The sequence below is a fragment of the Pipistrellus hanaki genome (assembly GCF_964339955.1).
Source record: "Pipistrellus hanaki genome assembly, chromosome: 5".
Taxonomy (NCBI): domain Eukaryota; kingdom Metazoa; phylum Chordata; class Mammalia; order Chiroptera; family Vespertilionidae; genus Pipistrellus; species Pipistrellus hanaki.
The window spans coordinates 78259228-78286361 of record NC_140507.1 but is presented as its reverse complement, the minus strand read 5'-3'; the positions used below and the strand labels follow the sequence as shown (position 1 = coordinate 78286361).

Below are 27134 nucleotides of genomic sequence, written 5' to 3'. Positions count from 1 at the left end.
CACTGAATCTCTGTCCAAATCTGTTGTGTTAGCGATTTACCAATGTGCAACAAATTGCCCCAAACATAAGGGCCTAAAATAACAGGAAATACTTATGATCTCAGAGTTTGTGTGGGTCATGAATGAGGTATAGTTTCTCTGCTTTCTTTGCTTCAGGGTCACTAATGGGCCAGAGAGTCAGCTGAGGGCTTGATGAGGAAAGGGTCATTCCCAAGTCCACTCAGGCCTTGTTGGCAGGATTCAGTTCCTCGCTGGTTGTTCAGTAGGAAGCTCTCAACTCTTCACCATATGAGTCTCTTCACAGGGAAGTTCAAAATGTGGAAGATGGTTTTACCAGAGCAAGAGATAGAGAGAGAGGAGGCAGGGAGAGACACACACATAGAGAGAGCAAGATGGAAATCTCAATCTTTGTAAGCAAATATTGAAAGTGACACCTCACCACCTTGGTCTTAAGGTATTGTTAGATGTGAGTCATGAGGTCTGCCCATACTCAAGAAGAGGGCATTATACATGGATAACAGGGGTCATGGGGGCTGAGTTGGAGACTTGCCTTTGATTTTTCCCCTTTTTTGTATATGGTTCTACTAGAAGCCCAGTTTTTCAGGCCCCAAATGGGGTTGTCATCCTGTCCATAAGGCATTCTCACGTTGTTCCAAAGGCCTTTTTGCTATCACCTCCTTCTCTCACCCCTCTTGGCCTTCCTTTTCTTCTTGGAATCTCAATCCCATTTTGAGACTCTCTGTTCTCTCTGCCTGGAACTCTCTCACATGACTGCATGACTCCTCCTTCACAGTATTTTAGGGGCTGCTGTACAGGTATTTCCCTGTGCTGAAGTCTTATCAGAAGACTGGATCAGGGAAGCACCCACTTCATTCCAGCTCTTGCTTTAACATGAACTCTTCCAATGTGCATTCCTGTTCCACTATTTACTCCTGTGCCATAAATAACTTAGAGGGCTTGTACCTCCCAAAGGAAGGCCTGTCTGCATGCCACCCTTGCCTTGCTCCTGGGAAGTTATCTTGAGGACCTGGAGTGTCTTGTGTGCTAAGAGTGTCTGTATGCCTTAGACTTTAGACCACACCAGAGACATGCTCACAATGTGACTCATGGTGGAGGCCTTGGGTCACCATGCACTACTAGCTTGTCCTCTGAATAGGCTGAAGTCAGCCACATGAGTGGTCAGCTAAGCCCATGTGAACAACTCCCAGTAAAAACCCTAAATATCAAGGCTCAGGTGAGTTTCCCTGGTTGGAAATATTCAGTGAAAGTTGTCATACATCATTGCTTGGAGAGTTGACAGCTGTGACTGCACTGGGAAAAGACACCCAGAAGCTCATTCCTGGTATCCCATGAATCCCACCATGTGCCTTTTTCTTTGTTATTTTAATCTGCATCCTTTCCCTGTAATAAATTGTGACCAGGAGAAGAACAGCTTTTTTAGGTTATGAGTCTGGGTGAATCATCCACCCTAACCAAGGCTGACATTCCCCCAGTCCTCCTCTTTTGAGATCTTCATTGCCCTTGTCACTGAATGGTATATTCTTGTCCATTTGCTATTTCCTGTCTCTCTCATCTGGGAAGAATTGAAAGCTGGAGCCTTGTCTACAGATTTCATGAGAGCAGAAGACCAGAGTAGTCAGAGGTCAGCTCCTAACTCTGCCAGTGTCTGAAAGTGTGGCCCTGAGTGAGCAACCTCACCTGTCAGTGCTCCAGTCTCCCTATATTGTAACAGGAAGAGGAACACGAACACAAGTTCCTCCTTCATAGACCATTAGGAGATGGATAGGCTGATTTATTAAGGCCCAGAAAGGCCTCTAAAAGCACTTGCTTCCATGTATTGGTCTCTGTCTAGACTCATAACCTAGAAAAGCAGTAACTAGAGCAGGTGTCAGTGCTCAGTGGAGGACAAATGAGTTAAGACAACCACTCTGAGGCTTTTGACATGGAGAGACAGGAGTGACCCACAGATGCCCAGATGGTGGAAAGGACAGGAAAAGTGCCAGGAAGGGATGCACATCTGCTCTGTGGCTCTGATCCCACACAGGGCCTGTTGGTGCTGATATCCAGGTTCATGGAGACACAGGAAAGGATGTACCAAGCAGTGGCAGAGCTGGGTAGAAGGAGGAAGTGAGGAAAATCAAATGCTATAATCATGATTCCTAGGAGAAAATGTGCGGGAAGATCAGGGAGTTGGAGGGTCAGAGCAGCTGGAGCCATGGCTGAGGGCGGGCAGCAAAGGGCCAATTCTTGGAATGTTGCCCTGGGAAGCAGCCATCCTGGGCTGGCATGGGAGGATGCCCCCTCCCCCCCCCTTCCTGGATGCCCTGGAGATGCTACTGGGCTTCTGGAGGGAGGGATGATATCCTCCCCATCCCTGCTTCCAGCCTCTTCCACATAAGACTTTCATGGATGCTCATGCCATATATTTTTAGGACAAATGAATCAGACATGGTCTGAGTCTCCAGGGAGCAGTATTTTGGGAAACAAGACTAAAAGGAAGAGAGCAGAGCCAGAGGGGAAGTACTGAGGTGTGGACTTGAGAGAAAGCAAAAGAAGGTGCCTGGTTTTGAGCAGGCTCTTCCCCTCTTGATATCCATACTACGAGAGCTCTCACATCAGTGCGAGGCCTTGGCTGGGATGAAGTCACTGTGGACCCATGTGGAATCTGTCACCTCCCTCTGCCTCTGTGGGCCTCAGTGTTTTTGCTAGTGGCCCAGGTGCTCAAGTAAGAATCCTAGAACCATTTGTCTCTATCTCTGTGGCTCTTCCCCCTCCCCAAACCCCCAAATCAGCAAAAACCCTGAGGGCTCTACTTTCAAAAATCCATCCAGAATCCACCCACTTTTCACCTCCTCCATGGCCCAATCTATACCAGCCCCATTATCTTCTACTTAGAACAGTTCAGTCACTTCTTCCCTGACCTTTGAGCTCCCCCCCCGCCCCAAGGCTGTTCCCACAACAGTGACCAGAGGACAACTTCTGCTCCCACCACACTCAAAACAAAAGTCAAAGACCTGTTTGTGACCCACAAGGCTCTGCATGTCCTGTTCTGTCTCTCCCTGCCATCATCTCCTCCCACTGTCCCCTCACTATTTCCTTCAGCCCCACTGGCTTCCTACTATTCCTGTCATTTTTGCTTATGTTGAGTTGTGGACACACACACACACACACTTGAGATTCTGTATGTTTGTGTGTGTGTGTGTGTGTGTGTGTGTGTGTGTGTGTGTGTGGATTAATTATGCCATTCATCGTTGTTTATAGATTCCATATTTGAGAACTCACAAACGTGCACATTTATTTTTAACCCAAAATACAAAACTGGTGAGAAATCAGTGGTCATTCTCAGACATACACAAAGAAGAGAACAATCTGAGGTCCAATAAGGCAAGACTTTGCCTTTTTGTTTCACCTCTGATACCATAATGTGTACTTTTCATAATCTTTGTAGTGCCACATATTTCACAGTTTTGTTTTTTCTGTTGGTGATTTCACTGTTGAAATTGGTCCCCACATATAGTGCTGAAACTTGTCTAGTGTCTCTACGTACAAGAAAGCTGTGATGTGACTTAGGGAGAAAATATGTGTGAGATAAACTTCATTCAGACATATATTGTATGATATAAAGATTGTTCACTCACTGTCTCTTTGGTAGATTTGGAAACTTTAAAAAAGGGGACATATTTACTTGGAGTACTAGAAAGAGCCACATTTTTAGGGAGCACATTGAAAGATTTTCAGCCCAAACAGAAAAGAAGTTAAGAAGAAGCTCATAAAACTCTCCAGGTAATTTTTCACCATAATGAATAAGGACCCTTACACATATACGTCAAATCCATTCTTTAATGATTAGATGTGCACCATGAAGACTATGGTCTTAGATTTTCCTCTACAATAAAATTATGTAAACACCCTTAGTACCCAAATGTAGTTTTGTCCATAGAGGTAGTAGAATTCATGATTATTCTTTCAGGGAAACAATAGAAATATTCCTTTGAATGATATATTATATGTCACAAGAGAATAAATTATGCTAAAGAAATTCATGTTAACTCATGAGATAAGAATTTTCAATTATGTATGGTCCAAAGATTGGCTTTATTTGTGTCAGAACAATGGGCTCTGAGGCTTTGAACCCTTCATTCATGGGCATTTCTTCAGCCTAATACAGTTGTCCCTTGAAAAGCTTACCTGACAAGGAATCTTTCCAGGGCCCTCTTCATACAATTGTTTCTCAGAATGTAGATGAAGGTGGGAGAACATATTTGCCAATGATATCAACGATAAGGGTTTAATCGCCAACATTTACAGGGAACTCATGCAGCTTGAGAAGAAAAACAATTCAATAAAAAAAAAGGTCAGCCGAAACCGGTTTGGCTCAGCGGTAGAGCGTCGGTCTGGGGACTGAAAGGTCCCAGGTTCGATTCCAGTCAAGGGCATGTACGTTGGTTGCAGGCACATCCCTGGTAGGGGTTGTGCTGGAGGCAGCTGGTTGATGTTTCTCTCTCATCGACGTTTCTAGCTCTCTGTCTCCTTTCCTCTCTGTAAAAAATCAATAAAATATATTAAAAAAAAAAGGTCAACTGATCTAAATAGACACTTTTCAAAAGAAGACAGAAGGAAGGCCAAGAGACATATGAAAACCTGCTCACAGTCACTAATCATCAGAGAGATGAAAATCAAAAGGACAATGAGGTACCATCTCACACCTGTCAGAATAGCTATTACCGTGTTTCCCCGAAAATAAGACATCCTCCAAAAATAAGACCTACTTACAGGTTTCCTCCTGAGTGAAATATAAGGCATATCTTCCCCCCCCCAAAAAAAAAATAAGGCCCCTCCCTAGGCTCTGTCTCAGAATGCTATTGCTAAACATGAGAGATTTGGTCCACTGATTTCTGAAAGAAATGGAGTCACAAGAAATTCACCAGGAAATTCAGGAATTGGATTGTTATGATGATGTTCCAGAAGACGACGACATGATTGTCATTGAATAAATGAGTAAATTCTTGATACTGTAGGATTCACAGTTTGTCTCGTTTGTGTTGACAACTACCATACTACCGTACCGTATACAGGTAATAAATTTCCTTTATTTTCATTTAACAATAAATGTGTACCATATTCTTCTTCATGGAAAAATAAGACATCCCCTGAAAATAAGACCTAGCTCATCTTTGGGAGCAAAAATTAACATAAGACACTGTCTTATTTTCGGGGAAACAGGGTATTTACTAAATGGCCTCCTCAATGCCCAGGTTTATGCTGTCACCAGTAGAACAGCCTGGCATCTATTGTCCTGAAAACTCACTGAGAACATTTAGATAATTTTGATAGATAAAAATTCAGCACCCATTAGTATTTATTTGATTACTATTGAGTGTTGTTTCATGCTACCTAGCTATTTTGCCCTCTTCTCTCTCTTCCTTCTCTTTATCCTCCTCCACCTCTTTCTCATGAATCTTCTTACCTGAATTACCTTTTCACACTTTTAGTTCATGTATCCTGGTGTTTTATTATTGGTTTACAAAAGATCTTTATTTATTAAGAATATTAGTCTCTGTATTAAATACTTAAAATGTATTAGTAGATGGATGTCCCTGGGACTGGCAAGATGAAAGGGGAAAAGTTTCTAAGCAAAATAAATGGGAGAAACAGTGATTCTGATGTGGAAGAGATGATGCTGGCTGAGGAAAAAACATCATGCTGTGGTGAGCCTCAGCAGAGCACTAGAAGTAGGTACAAGAGGATCAGAATGAATGTGGATAGAGAGGGTCTGAGGCCAGGCTCAGAACTCTGATCAGAAACTCTGAAATATCGCTGAGCAAAGTTAAAAAGTGTGCGTGCATGCATGCGTGCATGTAAAGTTGACTGAAAGCCAACAAACTATTATTCTTAATATAATCTTAACTTCTTTTAGCTATGGGTGTAGAAAAGTTTTCTGGGATAAAATTTTCAGAAATGGCAATAAGATTAGAGACCATATTCCTTGTTTCTCTCTCAGTAGTGGGAACATGAATTATTAAAGAATTCTGATTAATAATAATTTTCAGTTGGTTGAGGCATCATTTGGTCAGCAGCAGCTTTCTAGATTTCATGATGCTTATGACTGTGGGAACATCTTAAGATAGTTCCAATTCCTAGGGAGAGAGTGGGGGACAAATAAAACACAGACACACACGGTGATTTTAGTACTCCAGTTAACGACGTATCGTAGGACAGGATGGTTCCCAAAAAGAAATGACACCTTTGATTGGGGACCACATAAGACTAGAAAGGCTTCTGTTGGTAGGCTGATGCTGGAGCACCACAATTCTTTCACCTTTGTCATTAGAGGTCCCACTCCAGGGGACACGAGGTCCTGGAGTGTGATGTTTCTTCTGCATTAGACTCAGCTCATATCCTGCCCCAATGCCTGCCTGTGACTTTTTCTTATGAGGCAAAGTTTCGAGTTTTGAAAAGTAAAGGGTTTCAGAAGGCTCTGACTTTTCACGTAAGCCCAATCTGTTTCAGAGTCTACGCTAGCCCCGAGAGGCTCTAGAATACTGAGTGTGTTACTCAACCTCTCTGGACTCGAATCAACTCACCTGTCTCATCATTCTAATCATACTGCATGCTTTCAAACGGTCCCACCCAAACTCATATATTGAAGCCTTAACCCTAGAACTTCAGAATGTGACCTTATTTGGAAATAGGGTGGATGTAGATGTAATTAGTTAAGATGAGGTCAAGCTGGGGATAGAGTGGTCCCCTTCCAAGGACTAGAGTCCTTTTAAAGGGAAACTTTGGACACAGAGAAGGGACCACAGGGGGACATCATGGGAAGACTGGGGTTGTGCTGACACAAGCCAAGGAACCACCAGAAGCCTAGGCGAGGGTGGACAGGTCCTCCCCTAGCACCTGCAGAGGGAGCCCCCCTGCCCACATCTTGGTCTGGGCCTTCTGCCTCCAGGCCATGAAAGAATACATTCTGTTGTGTTAGTGACTGCTCTATGGTACTTTGTTAGACGGCCCTAGGATAAGGTGACCAGACATCAGGGTTTTGGCAGGACAGTCCCGATTTTGAACATTTTGTCCCGCGTCCCCGGGCGTCTTAAAATCGGGACAAATTGTGCAAAATCGGCACTGGCCCACCAAAAGCAGCACGTCTCATCACCTTACCCTAGGATACTAATTAGTATACTTACCTAGTAAGGCTTAGGGAACACTGACTAGAGTAGGCCATGCCTGAGTGAGGTCCTGGTTCCCGCGGGCAGCCCATTCTTGGCTGTCCTCTCCTGTCCTTCCGCAGGTGTAGTGGTGCTGGGACAAAAGCATTGCTCTCAGTTTTGCCTTCTCAGCTACTAAAATACAAAATGTCCAAAAACAAACACAAAAGGTCACTCGCATGAGAAGGAAACCCTTTCAGTGAATGCCCCTCTTTGCCCAAGTTACCAGGCAAACATCTTATTGTTTATTTTCCACTCTTCTCTCTCACTCCTTGGGATGCAAATCCCCAGAACCCCAAAAGAGACCTCTTGGAAAGCACTCCACAATTTGTGGCACGGAACGTCAGATTTCTTGAAAATGACTAATGATTAGTTTACCGTGCTTGTAGCGCAGGTTCCAAAACAATGGAATTAATCTTTAAAGGGAGAAATTAAAGGTAGTTTGCTCCCGCGGGAGCTGTGTGGGTTGGCACATTAGGCTGATGAGCGCTCATCGGGACAGACAGCAGAACCCCAGGACGCCTCATTGTTTAATCAGCGCGGGAGATATCAAGTTGATTAATCCGCGCTCTCCTCTGACAGAGCTCTCAGCGCCACTGTCCTGGAGCCCTTTCCATTCCCCAGGATGCCATGGCTCTGCAGGGCACAGGGGCTGCTGGCTCTCCTGCTGGGCTGTGGGCAGGGATGAGGCCCCTTTGCCTTGGACATCCCTCTACTTCTGGGTGCTGTTGCCATTTGGTTTGTTGTGAACACTACCCCACAGGGCAGCAACCATGGAGGGTACTTGCAGTAGGGATGGGGCTTTTCCTTCCCTCCTATGGCTGCAGAGCCATCCACGTTTTTGTACCCGAAGCTCCAGTCTAAGGGCGCATGGGGGAGGCCCTCACAATGTGCACATGCTGGCAGTTTGGGCAACTTCCGGGGACCCTGCATCCCACATCTGCAAATGTGGCCACTGAGTTCATGCCACTGTGTTTTTCCTGAGGGAGACACACCTGGAGGAGTAGAAAGGGCTTCTAGTGGCTGGTTTCATTTTGACCATCCTCAAGTAGGGCGTTCCCAGACAGAGCCTGGTCCCGAGCCTAATCTTGGGGTGAAGGCAATTAAACAAACCTACACTACTTTTGTCACTTGGCCCTTAGTGCTCTAGGTCCAATGAAGACCACGTGTTTCCAATTAAAAAAAATTATTTAAAAGTATTTTATATATATTGCCCGCCCGTGTGGCTCAGTGGTTGATCATTGATCCATGAACAAGGAGATCACAGTTTGATTCCCAGTTCGGGTACAGGCCCAGATTGGGGGCTTGATCCCCAATGGATGGCTTGCAAGAGGCAGCCGATCCATGATTCTCTCTCATTATTGAAATGTCAATCTCCCCTCTCCCTTCCTTTCTCTGAAATCAATAAAAACATACTTAGAAAAAAATATGATTATATCTCTTTTGATTGATGCAGTTACACTCATTTATCCATTTTATTTACTAGTACATCGAAGAAAACCGTCACGAGGCAGTGAGGGTTGGTGCATTCGGGGGAGCCCATTAGAGTTACTCCTGAGGAAAGTGCCTGCCATTTGTGTGTCCTGGTGGCTCTGAAGCAGATGTGAACCTCAGGCCTGCACAGGACTCTCATTCCTCTCACATGTGATTGTGCGTTTGTATGATGCTCGGCTAACCAGGAAAGGTGTGTGTGTGTGTGTGTGTGTGTGTGTGTTGTAAATAATTGAGCTGAGGAGTAAACCTGACCAGGAGGGGAACAGGAAGTTGTGCAAATGACTGATATTCTTACTTTTAATCAAGATGCCCTTGGCGATTAGAAATTTGATGAAACTTTCTGGCATTTTTAATTCCATGATTTGGAATTGTGCAGAACATTTCTTGGTCCTCGGTCTCCATTTTTACAATCTGACATTTCACCATCTCCTAATTTGAGAATCTTGAAGTGCTTTTAAAGTAATAGCTTTGACAACTTTGAAATCTTATTCTAAGGGCAGCAAAGAAAGTTGGCATGTACATATTAGCATGATTTTTATTAGTCTTTAAGAGAAATAAAGCTTGCTATTTTGAAAAGTCAACATTAAACAAGGAACATGTATCAGTATTACTGAAGAAAATGCTTTTTTTGTTCATTTTTAACTTGTAACAAATAATCTTGGTGACTATATTATAATAGGTAATAAAATTTATACTAAGAATTTTACTATTGCTTCCCTCCCTCCCTTCCTTCCCCTTTTCTCCTCCTCCCTTCCTCCCTCTCAACTCCCTCTCCCACTTTCCTTTGTGAGCTGTGGCCTTTGGTTTTGCCATGGGGTCCCCCTTTCCCCTCTGTTACGTGTTGTAACAGAGCAGCAGGACGCGGGTGCTCTGTGGGTTGTGTCTCCCTGGAAACACAACTGTCCCGGAAGCCGGGCGCGCTGGAGCCTGAGGCTTTCAGGAGCCAACGGCCTTTCCGTTGGACGGTCTTGTCTTTGGAGCAGGTATCACTGCATATCTTGTAGACAAGCCACTTCGGAATAGAAAAGATTGTGGTTTTCCTCAGAAGGAAGGAGCCCTGTCCTGCCTTCAGGGAAAGCATATTTTCCTAAGAATCTCAGAGACGCCGGCCGACCACTGTGAGTTCACAGGTCATCTTCTGGTGCATGCGACACCTGAAACATGAGCCGGCTCTCCAGTTTTTCGAAAGACACAGTAGGGAATCGCATGCCGGACCAGATCTCCGTGTCCGAGTTCATCGCCGAGACCACCAAGGACTACAACTCGCCCACTACTTCCAGCTTCACCGCGCGGCTGCACGACTGCAGGAACACCGTGGCGCTGCTGGAGGAGGCGCTAGACCAAGATAGAACAGCTTTACAGAAGCTGAACAAGTCTGTGAAAGCCATCTACAACTCTGGTCAAGACCATGTACAAAATGAAGAAAACTATGCTCAACTTCTGGACAAGTTCGGGAGTAATTTCTTAAGTGGAGACAACCCGGACCTTGGCACTGCTTTCGTCCAATTTTCCACGCTCACAAAGGAGCTGTCCACCCTGCTGAAAACTCTGCTTCAGGGGCCGAGCCAGAACGTGATCTTCACCTTTGACTCCCTGCTGAACAAAGACCTCAAGGGAGTCCAAGGAGATCTCAAGAAGCCATTCGACAAAGCTTGGAAAGACTATGAGACAAAGTTCAGGAAAATTGAGAAGAGAGAGCTTGCGAAGCAGCACAGGATGATGCGCACGGAGATCACGGGGGGGCGGAGATCGCGGAGCAGATGGAGAAGGAGTGGCGCCTCTTCCAGCTGCAGTTGTGCGAATATCTCCTCCAAGTCAACAACATCAAGACCAAAAAGGGCGTGGACCTGCTTCAGAATCTCATCAAGTACTACCACGCCCAGTGCAATTTCTTTCAAGATGGCTTGAAAATGGCTGACAAATTGAAATAGTACATTGAAAACCTGGCTGCTGATTTATATAACACAAAAGAGACTCAGGAGGAAGAAAAGAACCAGCTGACCGCCCTCAGGGACTTAATAAAGTCCTCTCTCCAGCTGGATCAGAAAGAAGATCCCCAGAGCCGCCAGAGGGGGTACAGCATGCACCAGCTCCAGGGCAACAAGGAGTATGGCAGCGAGAAGAAGGAGAACCTGCTGAAGAAAAGTGACGGGATCCGCAAAGTATGGCAGAGGAGGAAGTGCGCGGTCAAGGACGGGATGCTGACCATCTCCCACGCCAGGGCTAACAGGCAACCAGCCAAGTTGAACCTCCTCACCTGCCAGGTGAAGCCGAATGCCCAGGACAAGAAGTCTTTTGACCTTATGTCACCAAACAGGAGGCATCACTTCCGGGCAGAAGATGAGCAGGACTACGTAGCATGGATCTCAGTGCTGACAAACAGCAAAGAGGAGGCCCTGACCATGGCCTTCCGCGGGGAGCAGAGCATGGGCGAGAACAGCCTGGAGGACCTGACCAAAGCCATCATCGAGGGCGTCCAGCGGCTGCCTGGCAACGACGTCTGCTGTGACTGCGGCTCCTCAAAACCCACCTGGCTTTCTACCAACCTGGGTATTTTGACATGCATCGAATGTTCGGGAATATACAGGGAAATGGGGGTCCATATTTCCCGCATTCAGTCTCTGGAACTAGACAAGCTGGGAACATCTGAACTCTTGCTGGCCAAGACCATTGGGAACAACAGCTTCAATAACATCATGGAAGGAAATATACCCAGCCCCTCACCGAAGCCTACCCCGATGAGCGACATGACTGCGCGGAAGGAGTACATCGTGGCGAAGTACGTGGATCATCGGTTTTCGAGAAAGACTTGTTCCTCTCCGTCGGCTAAGCTGGAAGGACTGATGGAGGCCGTGCGGTCCCGGGACCTGCTTGCACTGGTGCAGGTCTACGCGGAAGGCGTGGAGCTCATGGAGCCGCTGCTGGAGCCCGGTCAGGAGCTCGGGGAGACCGCCCTGCATCTTGCAGTCCGAACTGCAGACCAGACATCTCTCCATGTGGTTGACTTCCTTGTCCAAAACTGTGGGAACCTGGACAAGCAGACGGCCCTGGGGAACACAGCCCTGCACTACTGCAGCATGTTCAAGAAGCCCGAGTGCCTGAAGCTGCTGCTCAGGAGGAAGCTCACCGTGGACGTGGTGAACCAGGCTGGAGAGACTGCCCTCGACATAGCAAGGAGACTGAAAGCCACCCAGTGTGAAGACCTGCTTTCTCAGGCCAAGTCCGGGAAGCTCAACCCGCGCGTGCACGTGGAGTACGATTGGAACTTGAGCCAGGAGGAGATGGACAAGGGCGAGGACGCCCTGGACAGCAAGCCTCGCCCCACCAAGAAGGAGCGCTCGCCATGCCCCCAGAGCTTCTGCCACTCCTCCAGCACCTCCCCCCAGGACAAGCTGGCACAGCCGGGGTTCTGCACCCCGTGGGACAAGCAGCGGGTCTCCTACAGCGCCTTCCCCAAGCAGATCATCACCTCCGCGAGCACGGACTCGCCCAAATCACCCACCTTGGAGGCACCTCCGCTGCTTCCTGGAAACGCTGGCAAAGGTCCCCCCCCGGCCCACATTCCAAGCTCCCGCTCAGCATGCAGTCCTACAACAGTGACAGAGGCACCTCCACCCAGTCCAAGAAGCGGCCCCCGCCGCAGTCCCCAGGGCACAAGAGAACCCTGTCGGACCCTCCCAGCACTCTACCTCAAGGGCCCTCCAACCAAGGCACGGTTACCTGGGGTAACGACATGGGTCCATCCTCTTCCAGTAAGACCACAAACAAGTTCGAGGAGCTGTCTCAGCAGGCGAGCACTGGTTTAACGAAGTCTGCCTTTGGCCCGCGAGTTCTGCCTAAACTACCTCAGAAAGTGGCCCTCCGGAAGCCCGAGACCAGCCACCATCTCTCCCTGGATCAGGCCAGCATCCCGCCCGAAGGTGCCCAGAAACCAGCACCGCTGGCAGACCTGCCCCAGAAGCCCCCCGGAGACCTGCCCCCGAAGCCCACCGACCTGGCGCCCAGGCCCCAGATCGGAGACCTGCTGCCTAAGCCGGGAGAACTGCTGCCCAAGCCTCAGCTGGGCGACCTGCCCCCCAAACCACACATGAAGGACCTGCCCCCCAAGGCCCCGCCCAAGGCCCTGCCCAAGGCCCCGCCCACCAACTGCTACCCCAAGGCACACCTGCTGGACCTCTCCAAGAACTTACTGGCCCTGGATGCCCTCCAGAAACAGGCCTCCGAGGGTGCCCACGACCTGACGCCCACCCGGCCCGAGATGCCCATGCCCCTGCCCAGGAAGATCAACACGGGGAAGAACTAGGTGCGGCGTGTGAAGACCATCTATGACTGCCAGGCAGACAATGATGACGGGCTGAACTTCCTTGAGGGTGAGGTGATCATCGTCACGGGGGAGGAGGAGCAGGAATGGTGGATTGGCCATATTGAGGGAGAGCCTGAAAGGAAAGGGGTCTTTCCTGTGTCTTTTGTCCAAATCCTGACCGACTAGCAAGGAGGAGCCCCCGGCGCCCCGTGCCCACCTGTACACAGCTGCCGTTACAGAGCGCTCCGCGGTGTGTCCTGTTAATAAACGGCCTGTTATCTTAAAAAAATAAAAATAAAAAAAAATAAATAAAGAAGGCATTAATTGAATTTTGGGAACAGCTCTTGGAAAAGAACTGTGAGATTTCTCTATTAGGAAGTAGCAGCCTCTGCTGCCTGGGGGGTTTGTGTGTGGCCCTACCTTGAGATCAGGCACAGGGTCCCAAATAGCCACTTTGGTGCTAAATTTCTAAGGCCCTGTGAGTTAAGTAAAGAAGACCGTTCTGTTTATTCCCACCCCTGCGTATTGATGTGAGTATATATAAATGCATACATTGGATTACATAAAACCAAATTACAGGTACTTATCTCCCCTTTCAGAGGACCAATCAGCCTCCCGCTTTTCTTCTTCTTCTTCCTTTTTTTTTTTTCCTAACACCTAGGTAGGATAGAAATTGAGGGGGAGGGAAAAACTTCAGCATACTTGGGGAGCTGAGCTTCTCAGCAGCAATGCAGCTCCAGACATAGGTCACAGGTAGAGCTGACGATCAATAAAACCACAGAAGTGTAGGAGGGGTCTCCAGAGGAACACAGTTTCCGAATTCTTCACGAGAACGTGAGCACAGCTATGAGACATCCACAGCCTCTGGGACCCGTACAAAGGGGTCTGAAAGGAGATGTTGGCCACAGGGCCCAGGTTTCACGGCTTCCGCTGCCCCTGCTCTCCTCCTCTCCAGTCCTCGGTCCACCGCCTCTTCTGCAGACCGGGTACGAGGAAGAGTGCTGGTGCAAGCTATTGGATGCTTCCTAGGAATTTAAGTTGAAGAAAATCTGAAAATTCTTCCTAAAGAGGAAGGAGATGCTTTTATAATTTGTTTCTTACTTGTAGAAATTCTACTAAGAAGATGTGCCAGCTTCAGCCTTGAAAAATATTTTCGGTGATGGCTGGACTTTTGGGGGTCAAGTATACAAAATCTCTGGGTGGATATGACCACTGTGTGACAGAACTGTGAGGCAGAGCCCTGCAGTGGCCTGAGGGAGTGCGTGGAAAGGAAAGGCGTTGGTGGTATGTTTGAAGGACCGGCCTCTCCCAGGACACACGTGCTTCTGTGTGAAGGCTCAGGCCCGTGCCACCAGGAATGTCCCTGGCAGGGACACTGACATAGGGCATGGGGAGAGGGACATCCCGAGGGGATGGCTGGCAGATCTGAAGTTAACTAGTGATTGGAATCCAAGATGAGAAGTTGTCAACATCAAACCTTGTTATCTGGTGAGAGGTCAGACCAGTGTCTTGCTCACCTAACTTAAAAATCTGTCTTTTAACTCTAAGGAATAAAGAAAAATAATAATAATAAAAAAAAGGAAAACCTGCTTAGGCACCAGCCTAATGTCCTTCTGCTTGATATGCAGCTCGTGGCCTTTAACATAAAACTTGCATTTCTACCTGTTCCAATCCTACAAAATGGGGTGGGAACAAATTAAGGCATGATGTTAAATAAAAGGATGTTTAAGGAAGTCAAGGGTGCTTTTAGCTGTTTGGACACATCTGGGCATTTTCCCTCCTCCTCCTCATCTCTCCGTAAAATGGCATTACCTACCACTCACACAGTTTCCTGGCAGGAAGGGCCATGTCTGAGGTCAGAGAAGCTTTATGGCCCTCACAAATACATTTCACACTGTAAAACGGGTCTGGCGTTGGTCACAGTTCACCTCACGCAAAGTCTCTAATAGTGACGATAATGGTGAAACCTGGAAACCCTTGCATCAAACTTTGAAGGGGCTTCCACATATTCCCCCACCTTAGACTTAAAGCAGGAGAGTGGAACACTTTGTCAATGAGGAGTGAGGTTCAAAGCAGCTGGAAGCAGCCTGCTGCCCTGTGATGACCACATTCACCCTGGCTTCAAACCTGCCTGCCCCCTCCCCTGCCCGCTCCCAGACATTGGCTGGATAAGGCTGAGTGAGGTTGGCCTCCTCCTGTGAGCTGAGCACATGCTTCCGATGAGTTGGTCAAAGAGGCACAATTCCCAATGGGCTAAAAGTAGAAATACGGTGTCTGTCATTCCTTCCATCAACTTGATTGGTCAGGCCCTATCTCCATTTTTGACCCTGTCTGTGAACACAGGAAATGGGCAGCCTATGGTTGGCAAAGGAGATAGAAAACTAATGAAGAAAAATACATAAGGACAGGCTTGCAGGGTGTCAGTTCCTATCCAGGGATGATGGGGGCAGAAGGCTTGGGAGGGGAGGAGCACAGATAGAAAGCTGCAGGCTTGTGGCTAAAGGCTGATCCCACCTGGGGGGTGTGGGGTGGGGCAGGGGGATGAAGCTGAGGCTGCAGGCATGTCCAGAGCCACCTCCTGAATGGTTTTGGCATCCATGGGAAAGCCATTTTGAGGTGTTTTTTTTTTTTTTTTTTTTTTTAGAAGGGTGAGATCACAATCAAATGTGCATTCTTTTATGTTAAGGGGATAGAGAGGATTTCCTGGAGGGGGTGGGGGGCGCAGGGTTCTGTGGGCCGGATCTGAGAGGACGTTGGTGTCCAGACACCAGAGACATCTGGAAAGTCTAATGAGTGGGATTTGGGAATGACAGCAGGAGAGGCCAAGAGTGAGGCATGGTTAAGCATGATGACATCCCCTGGCTTAGGTGTGGGTAAAGTTAATGCCCTTCCCACAGGCAGAGAAGACAGAGCAAAGAACAGATTGGGGTCATCAGGGAGAAGATGAGTTTGTTGTTTGTGTTGAGATGCTGGTACAACATTTGGGGGAGGGCTACCCATGAGTGGATTTCCAGGCAGATGCGCAAGCAAAGGGCACAAATCTGAGGCCATGGTAAGCAGGCACATGCCAAATCTCAGAGGCTTAACATGGTAAGAATTTACTGCACCTATTTGATGAGGGCCTTCCTGGATAGATGCCTCTCCTGGGTTCCCTCTCCAGGCAGAGGCTGGGGCCTTATCTCCATCCTTCCATCCAGGTGCTGTCATCTCTGCTGGCCTCCTTGAAGCCTTCACGCCAAAGGGCAGATAAAATGGAATTCTGGAGAATGTTCCTAGAGATCCTATGGACCCATGTCCTTGCCCAGCTGCAAGGGAGGCTGCAGGGAGGCTGAGGAATATCGTTTAGCTATGTGTTTGGTGGCAGAACGGGTTTAGTGAGCCTCTCGTCATTCTTTGCCACATGTGACAATGGTCACAGTCACTCAAAGGGCTTTGGCAAAACCACCAATGTTTAAGACAAAAATCGAGAAGAAGGAAACCATGGAAGGTTCTGGAAAAGCCGTAAGTAGGAGGATAGTTGTGAAGGAGGTCAAAAAAGACAACCCATGAGAGGCTTCAGGAAGGAAGGAGTGGGCAACCTCTGCTCCAAGGTCAAGGTCAGGCAGAGCCACATTCACTGGCTTTCATAAGAGGAAAATTTTCTGTAGTTTTGACCTGGGACAGTAAGGCAAAGCTACCCATTCATTTCCTTTATTTGTTTACCTCCCCATTCTGGTGCAGACTAAATAGAGTAAGTTAGAAAAGTGTTCTTATGTATTCACAGCTTTCAACTTCTCTGCTTGCATAATTCCAGGGGACAGCAGCTGAAATTTCACGTGTGCTATGTCAACTTAAAAGGAGAGAGGATTGGAAGTAACTGGGAGCTATGATTTGCACTTTGATAACTGAAGTGAAATAAATTGGTAGTTCTTAACAGGAAAGAGTGACCAGGCCTGTTCCTATGGACCTTAAGTGATACCCAGGAGAAAAATTTCAGCAAATGGGACAAAAATAAAATCGGTTATTCATTAATACCTATTTTTAAAAAAATATATTTTATTGATTTTGTACAGAGTGGAAGGTAGAGGGATAGAGAGTTAGAAACATCGATGAGAGAGAGTCATCGATCAGCTGCCTCTTGCACACTCCCTACTGGGGATATGCCCACAACCAAGGTACATGCCCTTGATCGGAATCGAACCCGGGACCCTTCAGTCCCCAAGCCGATGCTCTATCCATTGAGCCAAACTGGTCTCGGCAATCAAGGTATCTTTTATTTGATTCACTATTGTTGGGGTTTTAAAATGTAACCTTATTAGAGTCTCTGGTATTACCAGCACCTTTCCAGTCTCAGGCTCCTGGATGCAGGTTAAGAGGCTGGAAAGAAGCTTCAATCATTCTCCTCTCAGTTGTTTATGCCTCACATTCACCTTCTAGAAGGAATCACCATCATCCACCTTTATGGGAACAATGTGTGAAGAGACAAAGGCTCTCTTCTTGGGGCATTTGTAATCTGGAACAGTAATTACAGCTCAGAGTCTGTAATCCATTTTGCCTGAAAGAGTCCTAGCTTCCACCTGTTATTCTGATTTAATTAATAACAGTGGCACTTTGCTCTTTCAAAACAGAGAGAGGAATTAGGTGTGGTCGTCCAGAGCTAATATCTACTGAGCCCTAAACCCTGTGCACCTTCTACATAGTAGTACTTAATACCTAATTTAACTTTTACCACATCACCAGGATGGAGTTGTGCCTTTTGACAGCACGAATGCTGGGGCTGCTGCTTGGGTTCAGGTGCTGGCACTTCTGAGGTGTGGATCTTGGGGAAATAGTCAATATCCTCATTCATGTGTGTGTGAGGACATGAAGAATAGTGACAGCCTGATGATTGTATGAGGAAGACATGCTAAGTATTTGCAGAACACTGAGAAATGTTGGAGGTACAGAAAATAATATTTGGTAGAGATGGTGTCAGTGCCTCCGTTTTACTGGTAAGGAAACTATAGCTCAGAGAAGTGATTGGCCCAAGAAAACACAGCCTACATGCATTTATTAACTTTGGTGATGTTTACATTAAGTTCAAATAAGGAAAAAAATGTATTTGATGAAATAATAAATGTATTTGATGAAAATGCAAACATATTTGAATTATGAGTGAGTCATTAGAAGTTATCACACTTAAAAAATAAGGAAACTGAGGCCCAAAGAAATGAAATAACTTGACAAATTTCTAATGGCTACTTACTTGAAAAACCAGGATTAAAACCCAAATATATTTATCATACTCCAATTTTATTTTACTACCCTGTTTTCCCAAAAATAAGACAGTGTCTTATATTAATTTTTGCTCCCAAAGATGAGCTAGGTCTTATTTTCAGGGGATGTCTTATTTTTCCATGAAGAAGAATACAGTACACATTTATTGTTAAATGAAAATAAAGGAAATTTTTTACCTGTCTACGTACCGTAGTATCGTAGTTGTCAACACAAACCAGACAAACTGTGAATCCTACAGTATCAAGAATTTACTCATTTATTCAATGACAATCATGTCATCATCTTCTGGAACATCATCATAACAATCCAATTCCTGAATTTCCTGGTGAATTTCTTGTGACTCCATTTCTTTCAGAATCAGTGAACCAAATCTCTCATGTTTAGCCTAGAGGGGGCCTTATTTTCAGGGGGGGCAGGGGAATGCCTTATATTTCACTCAGAAGGAAACCTGTAAGTAGGTCTTATTTTCGGAGGATGTCTTATTTTCGGGGAAACACGGTACCATTCTCCCAATTTATTAAAAAGAAAGTCTTCATTTTAAAGTCACTTATACCATGTGATAATAATACTCAGAGATTGGTAGAAATGCCCTACAGTCCTCCATATCATGCCCCTCCCCCCATTATCAAAGATTCAAGAGCCAAATGAATAATATTAGCCATTAAGTATAGACTTGAATTCCAAAGAATAACTCAGTCTTTTTGATCTTTTATATTTTCACTTATAAAAAAAAGAAAAGCAATAAGACCCTATTAGGCTGAATCAAACTGGGTAGCATATTGAAAGTGTTTTATAAGCTCTATTATCTTTCTTTTAAGCTTACTTAATTTTTCTTAACTAAATATTTTAAAGTCATTCTATATGCAGAATAATACATTGAAGGCTAGAGATATGAGGAATTATCATATAGAATCCATATATTTAAGGCAGCTTCTATTTATTTGGGAAGACAAAAAGATGAACATAAAGAAAAAAATCAACCAAAAGGCAGATTGATATTATTGTTAGAATACAGTGTTATACATATTAGGTCATAGGCAAAGTCTCTCCATATTCAAGAAGATTGAAATCATATCAAGCATCTTCTCAGACCACAAAGGCATAATATTAGAAATAAATTTGGCTCAGTGGATAGAGCATCATCGGGTCTGCGGACTGAAAGGTCCCAGTTTTGATTCTGGTCAAGGGCATGTACTTTGGTTGTGGGCACATCCACAGTGGGGGATGTTCAGGAGACAGCTGATCAATGTTTCTCTTTCATCGATATTTCTAACTCTATATCCATCTCCCTTCCTCTGTGTAAAAAAAAAATCAATAAAATATATTAAAATAAATAAATGTCACCTTGCTAACAGATCTATGTACATACCCATGAAAAAATGGTACTCTCTATCCACTTTTTCATTTAGAGGTGCTGTCCTTTTCCTCATACCACAGGGCAGCATATGAAATAATTTATTAGCCAAAACCGGTTTGGCTCAGTGGATAGAGCATCAGCCTATAGACTGAAAGGTAGCGGGCTACCTTGGTAGCGGGCACATTCCCAGTAGGGGGTGTGCAAGAGGCAGCTGATCGATGTTTCTTGCGCATCAATGTTTCTAACTCTCTATTCCTCTCTCTTCCTCTATGTAAAAAATCGATAAAATATATATAAAAATAATAATAATTTATTATTTTATTATTTGCTTCTGCATTCTTTCTCCTAATTGCAATGTAGAGACTTTAGTTATTCACACCCTATTCTCACAGCCTGGACAGTGCCTAAACATGGTCAGCACTCAATTTAAATTCCTGAGAAACATGAAGAAATTCTCATTAAAACTGTAGAATACATGAACCCTTCAGATACATAGGTAATTGAGACAAATATTGAACATCAGCGGTAGCACTGGATATCTCCTAAAAGGGACCATAGCCATACACACAATACTAAAATTACTTCCTGGTTATAAATTGTGAATTATAACATTTTAAATATGTGAGGAATGCAACTCTGTGAAAATTAGTCACGTTATTTTCACCTTTCCTGGTTGTCACCTGCACCACATGGAACCCATGAATGTTCTTCTTCTGGGATTTTTAGAGAAATGAGAACTGCAGCCCCTCAGAAATATATATATATATATATATATATATATATATATATATATATATATATATATATATATATATATATTTACTGATTTCAGAGAGGAAGGGAGAGGGAGAGAGAGAGATAGGAAAATCAATAATGAGGGAGAATCATTAATGGCCTGCCTGCTGCATGCCCCCTACTGGGGATTGAGCCCCATCCATGGTCATTTCTTGACTGGAATTGAACCTAAAACCCTTTAGTCCCCAAGCCTATGCTCTATATACTGAAGCAAACCAGCAAGAGCAATATTTTCAATCTTTATGGTCAAAGGAAGAATCCTGCCCTGTTATATGTAGATTTTCTTGCACAAACATGCATGTCCTTCCATTCTGTCTTGACTACCTGGAAGAGAGCCTCAGTGAAGGCACTTTTACAAAGTTAACTAAAATGTATAGGAGTTACAGTATGATTGTGAGTGCTACCCTCAAATATCAGTACATATGCCAAAAGTAAGAGGTACCAGATTATTATAATTTATCTCAGTTACTCTTGCTTTGATTATAGTATCAATTCATTATTGTTATGTAACAAACCACCCTAAAGTAAATATTTTCATGTTATTCCTTTGTTTTCCAATGGGTTTGTGTAGTGGGAAGATGTTCTGATCTCTCTGGTCTCCTCATGAGTCTGCAGTCAGCTATGCATCAGCGGGGGTGTCTCTGCTGACCTTTCCAATGTATCAGGGGCTCAGGTATGGTGACTGATCTAGGCAAACCAACTTGCAGAAAGATTAAATGTTGCTCAGCAAACTATTTCCAATCGTTTACAAGCAATGGAATATATATATATATATATATATATATATATATATATATATATATATTAAGATTCTTAAAGGAATGCTAATGGGTGTCACATCAATTGAAGAAAAGACAAATGGAAAACCGAAAAGTCATTAATAAAATGTTGCTTCATTGGCATGAAATTTTTTTTTATTTTTTTTCATTGAATTGTGACTGGCGATGAAAACGATTCATTTTGAGAATCCGAAATGCCCAAAGTCATGGGTTGATTCAGATCAACCATTAACAACCAAAAGCCAAATCACTTTGGAAAGAAGACAAAGCTCTGTGTTTGGTGGGATCAGGAAGGTGTGGTGTATTATGAGCTTCTAAAACCAGGTGAAACTGTTAATATTGATCGCTACCGACAACAAACAATCAAGTTGAACTACACTTTAATTGTAAAACAACCAGAATATGTGAGAAGATATAGCAAAGTACTTTTGCTTCATGATAGTGCACCATCACACACTTTAAAACCAGTTAAAGATACGTTAAGAGATCTTGCCTAGGAAGTATTAACCCACCCACTCTATTCAACAGACCTTGCTCCTTCAGATTATCACTTGTTCTGATCAATGGCACATGCACTTTCTGAGCAGCACTTCAAAACATATGAAGAAGTAGAAAATTGGGTCTCTGAATGGTTTGCCTCAAAACAAGAGAAGTTCTATTGGTACAGTATCCACAAATTATCTGAAAGATGTAGCTAGTGATGGACATTACTTTGAATAAAGCACTTTTCATTTTCCTCTTGAAATTATTGTTTTCTATGATTACAAAATTTGCCATATTAACCAGTACACCTAATATATTTTAATTTTTTCTTCTGATGTTTTGAAATGTGTGACTAAGAAGTTAACTGACTTTTGTCAATATTTCATGGGTGCTTAAAAAGGAGACATATTATTTGTTTATAGGTTACAAAGTTCAATTATTTATCAGTTAATTAAAAGTTTATAATTTAGGAAAAAACCTAGTTCAGGCAATAATCAACAACAGATAACTACTTACCTTGATTATTGTATTAGTAAGGTATTGTTGCATGACAAGCCATCCTACAAGCAAATTATTTGATACTAGAGATGCTGTGCACTGATTCATGCTCTGGCGGGGATTGGGCAGAAACTGGATCTCCAACATCCCGTGGGGGGTTCTGGATTGTGAGAGAGTAGAGGCCAGGCAAATGGACCCCACCAGTGCATGACTGGGGCTGGAGAGGGACCCCAGGAGGGCTTCAGGGTCTGTCAGGCACATCTCACCCAATCCCAATTGGCCAGAACCCAGCAACAAGCCAACCTACCAGAAAGATCGTCTGCCCCCTTTTGATTAGTGTGCATCATATCAACTGATCAAATGATGAAAGATCAGTCACTTTGCATATTAAGCTTTTTAAAAATAGAATAATGCCATTATTACCAAGTGTGATTGTGTGGTGGGGAGCTTTTCTGAACTCCACTAGTCTCTTTATGAATCTATAGTCAGTTGTGAGTCTCTACAAGTGTTTTTAAGTCTCATTCATGATGTGTGGACCATGGTGATCTTCTCCCTTGAAACAGTATATATTCCGTTTACTCTGTTTCTATATCTACCTTTATCTTCTATCTTAAAGAAAAGAAAGTGTACGGAGTGTGAATTGCTTTATTTTACTTCTATCAATATATCCCTTTATCCATGAAAGTTAGCTTTTTTTCCCAGGTAGAAGAGATTCCTCCCACTAGCAGAGGTCCAGATCCTGGCTTTTTTTTCCTTCTAGGTTTTTTATAAGTATAATTACATCATGTAATTGGAATATGATTAAAATTTACAATTTGATGACTAAAGGCATTCAAAAATTGCAGTCTATGTCTCATGTCTTTAATAGATGTTTTGTGTTATTTTTTGTTAATCCTTAAATGAGGATATTTTTCTTTGATTTTTACAGAAAGTTGAAGAGAGAGAGACAGAGATGATTTTCCGGAAGATGATGACATGATTGTCATTGAATAAATAAGTAAATTCTTGATACTGTAGGATTCACAGTTTTTCCTGTTTGTGTTGACAACTACCATACTACCGTACTGTATACAGGTAATAAATTTCCTTTATTTTCATTTAACAATAAATGTGTACCATATTCTTCTTCATGGAAAAATAAGACATCCCCTGAAAATGAGACCTAGCGCATCTTTGGGAGCAAAAATTAATATAAGACACTGTCTTATTTTCGGGGAAACAGGGTATTAACAAGTCAACAAATGATAAGTGCTGGTGAAGATGCTGAGAAAAAGGAATCCTCATGCACTGTTGGTGCAACTGCAGACTGGTGCAGCCATTGTGGAGAATGTTATGGAGTTTCCTCAAAAAACTAAAAATTTGACCCAGTGACCCCACTACTAGGAATATATCACAAGAAACTAGAAACACCAATCAGAAAGGATACACGCACCCCTATGTTCATAACAGTACAATTTACCGTACCTAAGATTTGGAAACAGCCTAAATGCCCATCAGCAGATGAGTGGATTAGCCAACTGTGGTACATCTACACAATGGAATACTATGCTGCTGTATAAAGGAAGGAATCCCTACCATTTGCAACAGTATGAATGGAACTGGGGAGCATTATGTTAAGTGAAATATGCCCATCAGAGAAAGATAAATATCACATGATCTCACTCATTTATGGAATATAATGAACAACATAAACTAATAAACAAAACCATATCCAGAGATAGAGAAACATCAATCAGACAGTCAAACCTCAGATGAAAGGTAGGGGATGGTGGGGTAAGGTGGAGAAATCAACCAAAGATATGCATGTGTCTAAGACTAACCAATGGACACAGACACCAGGGGGGTGAGGGCATGAGTAGGGAGAGTGGGAAGACAATGGGGGGGGGAGGGCAAGAACACATATGTAATACCTTAATCAATAGAGAAAAAATAATAAAAAAAGAAAGGAAAGAATAATGAACATATAAGTGAAAATTGTGGTTAAAAAGTTTGCTGTAAAATAAAATAATGCAAATGACCTTAGTATCCAACTATAATTTTGTCCACAGGGGTAGTATAATTTCTTACAGGAAAACAATAGAAAAATTACTTGAAATGAAAAGTGTTATAAAATATTGAATTATGCTAAAGTAATTTGTGTTAACCTAGGAGATAAATGAGAGTTTCCTTTTAAATATGGTCCAAATATTGGATTATAATAATTTTTGTCAGAACTTCTAGCTCTGCTGATTTGCACCCTGCATTCCTTGGCAATTATACAGCCTAGTACAGTTGTTCCTTGAAGAGCTTACCTGCCAAGAAATCTTTTCAGGGACCCTTTTATGTCCTTGTTCCTGAGACTGTAGATGAAGGGGTTCAGCATGGGTGTGACCACAGTGTACATCACCGAGGCTGTTGCACTTGAGTGTGCACTGTGGGAAGCAGTAGAGCTGAGATAAACTCCTAGGCTCGTACCATAAAATAAGGAGACAACTGAGAGGTGAGATGCACAGGTAGAAAATGCTTTATACTTCCCCTGAGCTGATGGGATTCCCCATATAGAGATAAGTATCTTAGAGTAAGAGTAAAGGATCCCAGCAAAGGGAACAACAGCCAACAGCCCAGCTGAAGAATACATCAGGATGTTGTTAAGGTAGGTGTCAGAACAGGCAAGTTGGACCATCTGATTGACTTCACAGAAAAAGTGGGGGATTTCCAAGTCTGAACAGAAGGACAGCCTCAACACCATTAAGCTATGTAGCAAGGAATGCAAGGCACTCATGATCCAGGAAACCAGAACCAGCAGTCCACAGAGCCGGGGGTTCATGATGACCATGTAATGAAGAGGGTGGCAGATAGCTATAAAACGGTCATAGGCCATTACTGTCAGAATAAATTCGTCCAACCCAGCAAAAAGTATGAAAAAATACATCTGGGTTATGCAGCCTTCATAGGTGATTTCTTTGCTCTGTGTTTGAATGTTAGACAGCATTTTTGGGACGGTGGTGGAGGTGAAACAGATGTCTACCAAGGACAGGTTGGAGAGAAAAAAGTACATGGGTGTGTAGAGGTGAGAGTCTGAGCTGATGGCCAGGATGATGAGCAGGTTTCCCAACACAGTGATCAGGTACATGGAGAGGAAAAGCCCAAATATGAGGGGCTGCAATTCCAGTGCCTGTGAAAGTCCCAGAAGAAGGAATTCTGACATTTGTGTACCATTGCCTGGTTCCATGTGTCATAAGTGACTACCAGAAAATAGAAAAAATGGAAAACAAGTTTTCATATTAGCAGGCATTTGAAACTGAGAATAAATGACATATTTATGTTTCAGAATCAAGAATATAATTTCCATTTTTGGTGTTTGACTTGGTCCCCATTATGGTATCTCTATTAGCATCAGTCATGAGGATTTTCTTTTCTACAATCTACCTGTTCTTCAAACATATGCTTATTGCTGTTTTATTGAGGATATCACTCATTCATTTATGGAATATGCAGTATATTGACTACAGACCATGCCAGGCACTTTTTAGAGTATGGTATGCTGAAAAACAAAGTCCTTACAAACTAATCATGGAGAAAGAATATAATCAAATAAAAATAATAAAACATATGCAATGGGGAAGCTGCTATAAACAAAAGTAAATATCATTAAAAAAGAGAGTGGAGAGAGGGTGTTCTTTTTTATAGAGTGTAGCCAAGACTTGCCAAAGATGACACTTAAACAGATACTTCATAGATCACTAACTGGGAGAATGAAGCCTAAGTGTTTTCCAGGCAAAAGGAACAGGCTGTGCAAAGACCTTGAGGAAGATGATTGTTTAGAAAATCAGGGCTCAAAATGAGTCAGAGTATCAAGCAGAATTAACACAGCAAAGCATGATCAGAGATGTCAGAGAATATTAAGAAAAATGGTCACTTGTGTGCTGCTGTTGTAACTTCAGGTCATGGGGAGTGCCTTGTGCACACTATGCAAATCTAGCACTTCATTAATCTGGTTGCAGGAGCATCTTGTGAATTGAAAAGGATATCCTCCTTATATCTCCTCTTGATATTAGAGTCATGTTGGAATATATCAATCCAGGCATTGCTCTCAGATTACAACACACACACACACACACACACACACACACACACACGCACACACACACACAAAAATAGCACACCATGGCCTTTCCCCAACTGTTATTTCTGTGTCCTTCTCACACTGATACTATTTGGACTATAAGAAGAATCAACTCTAGATGTCCAGATCAACTATCTTTTCCAAAAAGAATTTAGAAATAGTATATGGATATTCTGATAGTACACTTCTCATGGACAAATAAGGTTTACAATGCCCACTTTCTGTCTTGTATTTAAAGAAACATGAACAATAGATTAAACAAACATGCAGAGAGAGAAAGAGCAAGAAAGTGGACATGAGGAAAAAGAGATATTTAGTTAGCTCAGATAGACAACAAGGAAGAAAAAGCTTCTTCAGATTCTTGTTGCTTTTCAACCTTAATTATATCCTCCTCAAAGCCAAGAAAAGGAATAGAGGAGAAAAAGTAAATTTGTCAAAAATACAAAGGTTTATATATATATATATATATATATATATATATATATATATATATATATGAATGTAACTACCCCAAATGAACTCTGACAAAAAAATAAATCAGTAACTCACAAAAGGGAATATATAAAAACAACACAGGGTGAATATTTTCTAACATCAAGCAGTAGAAGACTATTTTTTTTCTATGCCTCTTCTATATTTATTTGATTGGTTGGTCTTGATATGATTGATGGTAAATGAGGCAATAATTTTCTCACTTTTCTTATGAGGCATCATTTTTTTAATCTTAGTTTTGATCTTCATCCAATGTGCAAAGGCCTCTGAAGATGTGATCAATAAATCCTGCACATGCCATGGCAATCCATTCTTCTACACTGAGTAACTTTCTTCATATGATTTAAGCCTGAGCACCTGGTCATAC

The 27134-nt window shown here is 43.5% G+C and overlaps 3 protein-coding genes across 3 annotated transcripts in view; 2 read left to right on the top strand and 1 right to left on the bottom strand.

Moving 5' to 3' along the window:
- Window positions 1–27134, top strand: part of LOC311623365 (olfactory receptor-like protein OLF4) — a gene marked incomplete at both ends in the record, with an annotated part of 77155 nt that overhangs the window by 3481 nt on the left and 46540 nt on the right. The window lies entirely within an intron of this gene.
- On the top strand, window positions 9906–13188 carry LOC311623589 (arf-GAP with SH3 domain, ANK repeat and PH domain-containing protein 1-like; the record flags this gene model as incomplete). The annotated part of the gene is given in 5 exon segments (XM_084885846.1): window positions 9906–10436; window positions 10439–10627; window positions 10631–12244; window positions 12247–12999; window positions 13003–13188. Coding segments are annotated over 5 exon segments (3273 nt in total).
- LOC311623651 (olfactory receptor-like protein OLF4) lies at window positions 24458–25381 on the bottom strand (the record flags this gene model as incomplete). The annotated part of the gene is made up of 1 exon (XM_084886023.1): window positions 24458–25381. One exon carries the CDS (start codon window positions 25379–25381, stop codon window positions 24458–24460), a length of 924 nt encoding a protein of 307 aa, XP_084742149.1.